Source organism: Egretta garzetta, unplaced genomic scaffold (genome assembly GCF_000687185.1).
Source record: "Egretta garzetta isolate BGI_Z169 unplaced genomic scaffold, ASM68718v1 scaffold405, whole genome shotgun sequence".
NCBI classification, from domain to species: Eukaryota; Metazoa; Chordata; class Aves; order Pelecaniformes; family Ardeidae; genus Egretta; species Egretta garzetta.
Window position 1 is genome coordinate 1,554,809 of NW_009259854.1, and position 6,236 is coordinate 1,561,044.

Genomic DNA, 6,236 nt, shown 5'->3' on the forward strand with positions numbered 1-6,236 from the left:
TGTAGCGTTGCATGGGGTTGTTGTGACCCAAGTGCAGGACCCGGCACTTGGCCTTGTTGAACCTCATACAGTTGGCCTCGGCCCATCGATCCAGCCTGTCCACATCCCTCTGCAGAGCCCTCCTCCCCTCGAGCAGATCGACATTCCCGCCCAGTTTGGTGTCTTCTGCAAACTTACCAAGGGCACAATACCACTGTGGTGAGGCTGTGTAGTTGGCACCAATAGCCACCATCCTTGATGGTCTGAGTCACCGAAGTCAAAGGGAGCAGGCTCAAAAGCTCTTAAATAAGGAAAGCTGGAATTGAAATGGGCATCTCCTTCCCTCAAATTAAGGAGTGTGTCCTTTTATAAGGCATTTTTGTTTCTGGACAACTCCCACCCCTTGACTTCTATCCTGGACTGTGTGCTGTACTTGTATATACTGTACTTGGAGAGGCATTACTTTTCCATGCCATGGCAAGTGCCTTACCCTTTTGCTTGCCTGTTTTGTTTTGGTTTTTTTTTTTCCCCCTTCCTTAGTTGCTACTGCATTTTCTTAAAGCAAAAGCCGTCTTTTCCTAGCTCTTAGCGCTGTGCACCTTCAGTGCCTTCTTCCTCAATGAACTGCTTGTGTTTCAGGGGCCTTTGTTTTCCACCTGTGTCCCTATTTTCAAGGCCTTTGCTGCTGAGCTGTGATTAAACTCCACATCATAAGAGGAGAGCTCTGGCACCTAGCTCCTGTTCACATGCCAAGTAACAAGGCTTAAACATCTGGGACTGGAACCTTGCGCAGTTAGCATACAATGTGCAGCTGGTTATTAGCAATGGCAGTCCTGTTTTTACTGAATATCAGCTGAAAGACACCTGCTTTATCTACAGACTGTTCCCTCAAAAATCACTATCCTCTGTTGTCTACAGTCCTCATAGTGAAATGTGCATTTAATGAAATTACCTGGCGGCTGCGTGAACCTATGCTACTGCTGCATCCACAGAATGAACTCTTAATGCATAGAAAAAGGAAAGGGGCAGGTACCAATGGGAGAACATTTTTCAGTAGAATGTCCTCTTCTAACCTCACTTGAATTCTCAAGAGAGACTAATAAAATCTGTTCAAAAGATTAGCCTTAAAATTCGTAGTTCCCACTAAATAGTAAGAAGCATGGACTAAGTAGATCTTTCTGGTTTTACTATGTGTTGTAATTATCTGTCACTTCCCTCCAGCACTCATTTCCTCCCAAGATTATGTTTAATGAATTGTCTTCTATATGTTTCACTCAGTTCCAAAGGAGAGGCAGTCACATAGCTCACGCTCCTTTGCTCTACAAATGCCAGCTACTGGGGTGTTTTTTATCTTGTTTTGGGGTTGTTTTTGTTTTAATTCAGTCGACTTGATTAAGATACTCATTGAATCAAGTGTAACTGTTGCTAGTTTTGAAGTCTCCACTTCCAGCTTTGAGCCTGGAGAAGGGCTTTTGTGTCAGATCTTTTACAGTTTTTCCAGTTATATCAGTTAGTCTGAAAGAAGGTACGGCTTTTTGGTTGTAACATTGCTTCTTTTATATGTTTGAATCACTTAGGCTAATACATTCTTACTGTATTACTTCTGAATGAAATATTTGTTATGAAACTACTGTGCATTGCATTTAGGATCCTTCCATATGCCATGCCATGCCTTTATGTCCTTAATGTCTCATGAAGTCGCTGCCCTATTCAGATTGATGTGTCTGCATCCATACATAAACTAATTTGGGTGTAGCCGGTATTTTATGTTAAAAGGCATGTCTCAAAACTAGTCTTTACTATGTGCAACTAATAAGCAATCAGTTCCCCAAGCCAGTACAAAATTTAATAGATTGTCTAGCATTCTTTGTTTTATTTTCCATAATTGCTTGACTAACTGATGCATCCCTACTCAAAATCACAACTTGTGTAGTAGTCTGCAGACATCATGAAAATTGCACATCTCATTACCATAAAATATTTTAAAAACAAATTTATTAAAGTAGTAATTCTATTATTTGATCTGAAGGTGTATTCAGATTTTTTTCTACCTTGTGATGTTACTCCTTCATGTTTTAGCATTTCTACTTTTAAAAAGACGAGTTATCTCCCACAGGACTAAGATCTGCTTTCAGTTGATGGTGATGCTAATTGCAGTAAACAAGTGTCACTGCATCTAGATTTTTTGCAGGTTTGCATAATGAAATAATTTTGAGCAGTGGGAGAAAAATTCTAAAACCTTTTAACCATCTACCTAGAAACTGGTCTTTGGTTAAGCCAATGCTTTCAGCTGATATTACCTGCTGTAAGCGAGGAGTAAGGGAAGATGATTTTTTTTAAAATGTCATCTTTGTATGGTTTGATGGAGATGAATCACTCTGTAAGCAGTTCTCTGTCCTAGCTAATAGTATCTGGTGCCTGACTTTGTCTTTGCTTCCCCCTCCTTTTCCAGATCCTGGAGTCTCTGTGGATAGTGATGAGTCGCAATGTGAGCCTCCTGTTTACTACAGTTACAACATTAGTGACAATCCTCTTCCATAGTGGGACAGCTCTTCTCAATTTTGTGCTTTCAGTGGTAAGTATGTCGTCAGTTTACCTGGTCCGTTTTACTGAAGGTACCTAATTGCACACGTTATAACAATGAAAAATCAAACCTAAAGCATTGAAAACATCTTCTAACCTTCACTAATATAAAAATTCTTTAAGATTTTGCAACTTTTGAATCTGTTGTTTGGGGGGCTTTCTAGGTAAAGGGCAAGATTTGTGTAACTTCCACATTAAGGAGCTAGCAGTCGTCTTGTCATTCTATTCGTGGAAGAGTCTTGTTTCTGGCCTTGAAGATACTGAGCTGTAACTTGTGATATCATGCATAACAGTACTGAAGTCTTATGGCATGTCCTCATAAGCATATCCCTAAATAAGCCAATTCTCTTGGAAGAGAGGAAAAACTGTTACAGGAAAATGTCAGCAAAAGTATTTCTTTCACAAGGATTACCATATATTCCCTTTTTTTAATGAAGTGTCTCCAGCAAATCTGTGTGAGGGGGTTGTTGCATTGTTTTTATTTAACCTCTGTGAGCTCTTAATTGCAAAATGCTTCATACACAGAGTTAATTCTTATTAATGAGTAGTAGTTTCTGAAACCTCTTTATTAACGGTGTTTTCTTTAAAGGATGTATTACTTTTTAGTGTATTATGTGAGAGAGATGTTTATAGTTTCTTTTGTTTCTAAATGCCACAGCTGTGTGGAGTAATTTATAGTGGTAGAGGTAACTTCTTTATTCTTATTTGCTGTGACAGCTGTTACTTAAAATAAAAATCTCTTAAAACACTGGCCTGGGACTTTTTACTGTCTTAACTAAACAAATACCTATCTTGGAAGCTTGACTGAAATCCTTGTCCTGTTTTTTAGTTCAGGATTCAAAAACATTTGGAAGAAAACAGTGTTTTTCCAGTTTAACTTCATTGCCTTCATTGATGCTTGCTCAGCAGTGAGGTCTTGGTAGGCAAAGCTGCAAAATTGAAATAAAGTTTAACAGCATTTCAAGGCAGCTGCATGGATTCTCTTCAATATTTAAGAAAGGACAGATCACAGTAAGACTTAATGGAATGGCTGTCTTGAACTGAAGAAAATCACTGCCACTTAATTTTGTTGTTCTCTAGTTATCTTTCAGTTAGCAAAGAACAAATTGCATGGAAATATTTATTTTCTTCCTTAGTTCACAACTTCACCTGTGATGACGCATTGAAAACAGTGTCTGAGAAGTTAGTATACTTCAAAATTACAAGTTTGGGTAATAGCTGCAGATGATTTCAATGCACTCATCGCTCAGACACAAACTTCAGCTCTAGATGCCTACCGGCTTATACCAAGTTCGTTACATGCTGGTGCTGTGATGCGTGATCCTGCCTTTTTGTCTGTCAGCAGCGTCCTGCCACTTGGTGGGGCACTGTGCAGTCAGCTGGTTTAGCAGAGCTAGTTTGGGATATTGCTGTGTTGGAATTCTTTTAAAGATTGGATGCCCTAAAGGCTATTCTGTTTCCTCCACTTCTGTTGTGGGTTGAACATGTTACTTAAAATGCTCATATAAAGCTTTCCCCACCAGAACACCTCAGACCTGCACTCTTGGTTTCTTGGATTTGACCACAAGCTTTCATTTTGCACTCCTAGTGATCTTGCACATATAGGGAAGATTTAATACATGTCTATGTTCTTTCTGTAGATTCTTGGTAATGGTAGCCTTTGAAAAGCAAGCAGCAGAACTGATAAATTAAAATACTTCAATTTTTAAGAAATAAGGCAAAAAAAATCACTGAACAACTTTGTCCTGTTAACTGTACTTTAAATATGCCAGGGTAAAGGGATATGCTTGCCTCCATTTTTATGCGCACAAAATCTCATACATAAGTGTTGGTGTTCTTGTTACTGTATGAACTACCTCTTTTGAAGGCATTTAAAATTTGCATGCCTACCTGAAAAGTGGTTATTAATGCTGTTAAACGGTGTGGGAGACTGCTACAACTTAGTCTTGTTTGCACGGTACTTTTCATAGGCTGTTGTGTCTATTCAGAGGCATGGTTTCGCATCTTTATGAAAGTCTTTCGCAAAGGTTCTTGCTACAAAAACTAAACAGTTTTTTTCTTAAAACACAAAAAAAATGAATGGAACTTGTTTTAATAGAGTTTAGTGTGGGTTTGTTGACAGCTTATGACTGAAGGAGAAAGGACTTAAATTTAGGATATTCAGTAAATAGCCTGTGCTAAATAAAGATGAATACACTCCATTTTGGGGGGCAATAAGTAAATGAAAATGCTAGCTGTTGTGAGAATTTAGTTGAGTACTGTTTAGGACAACCTAACTGATCTGTCATGGAGTCAATGTAGAAATAATGTAACTGCTACTTATTTTTCATGTGACTCTAGGATAAATCACTGCAGCTTTCTTAACTTTTGTGATATGCATTGTTACTGAATCCCATTTGGTATTATGCCATTGTTAGATTTGTCTGCTATTCACGTTTCTTCCTTCAGAGCTAAAGAAAAACACCCTCCAAGTGAGGAGGAGAAGAGATGACCAGAAGTGACCTTAACAGTTCTTGTTCTTCTGGGTTCTCAAGCCGTTACATCTTTTGCTGTAGCGAGATTTTTTTTTTTCAATAAATTTCTTTTCAAGGGTGGATATCTCTAACAATTTAGTTTTTCTTTAAGCTGAGATTTCAGTGTGAGCTGTTTTCTGCTCTCTTCTGGAAAGTCTTGAATTAAGAAGTTCATGGTCTCCTGGGAAAACTCTCACTATTCTCCAGTAAGGAGAAAGAGCTTTTGTATAAAGTTCTTTTAAATGTGAAGGCAAATAGTTTCAGAAGTTTTGATTGTTCTAGTTTAGTTGCTGCATCTTCAACAGCTACCTGGCCCAATATCCTTTCCTCATGTCCCTTTTTTTTAATGCAGTTTTGAGATGGAATTTTTACATTTTGTATGGACTGAACCCTAAAGCTAGGTAGGTGGCATTTGAGCACATTTTGTGTGTTGCTGTGGTCCAGCCAACAGTGGCAGCTGAAAAAGCTGACTCTCTTGAAAATACTGTGTCTGTGTTTTGACAAAAGATATATTTAATGGGCTACTGAGGGAAGGTTTTTTTCTGAATGTGGAGCAGAAGGAATTTTTTTAAAATTATGTTTAGGTAGAGCTCTGTTTAAAAGAAAGCACTACTCCAGCTTTAACTGTACTCGTATTTTTTCATTTTGCAGGATTCTTAGTTGCTACAGGGGAGTTGTTACTAGTTTGAAGTGGCACAAGCTAATTTAAATTTTCCAACAAGATAGTCCTTGAAGTGGTTAGCTTTTCAACTGATTACATTTCAGTCCAATTTTAGTCATCTAGAATAAAAAATAAAATAGTGAATTTTATTTTGATAAACAGTTTAAAAAAATTGTGCTTTAAAACACAATTTTTTAAAACACTTTGTTCGGAACCTTCATTTTGAAAAATACGTCTTCCATCAAAACATACAGTAGGAAGTAGGCTGTACAGCATATCCATCCATGATCCAGAAGACTGTATTCAGATCCTCAACAGGGGTTTGAAAACTGATCATTAGTTACAGGAGTGCCACTTCTGTTTCACTTCTGAATGCAAGTTCCTATCCACACACACGTGCATGGATACATACATATATATATATATGCCTCTGTGTGTGTGTACATGTATGTACATGCACACATGTACGCTCACACATGCAGGTGTGTGCACATACACGC

The 6,236-nt window shown here is 38.1% G+C and overlaps 1 protein-coding gene across 1 annotated transcript in view; it reads left to right on the plus strand.

Moving 5' to 3' along the window:
- Window positions 1-6,236, plus strand: part of TMEM245 (transmembrane protein 245) — a 76,955-nt gene that overhangs the window by 40,531 nt on the left and 30,188 nt on the right. Inside the window, exon 12 of the mRNA XM_035895471.1 lies at window positions 2,432-2,554. Coding sequence (XP_035751364.1) covers window positions 2,432-2,554 — 123 coding nt within the window. The remainder of the gene's footprint in view (window positions 1-2,431; window positions 2,555-6,236) is intronic.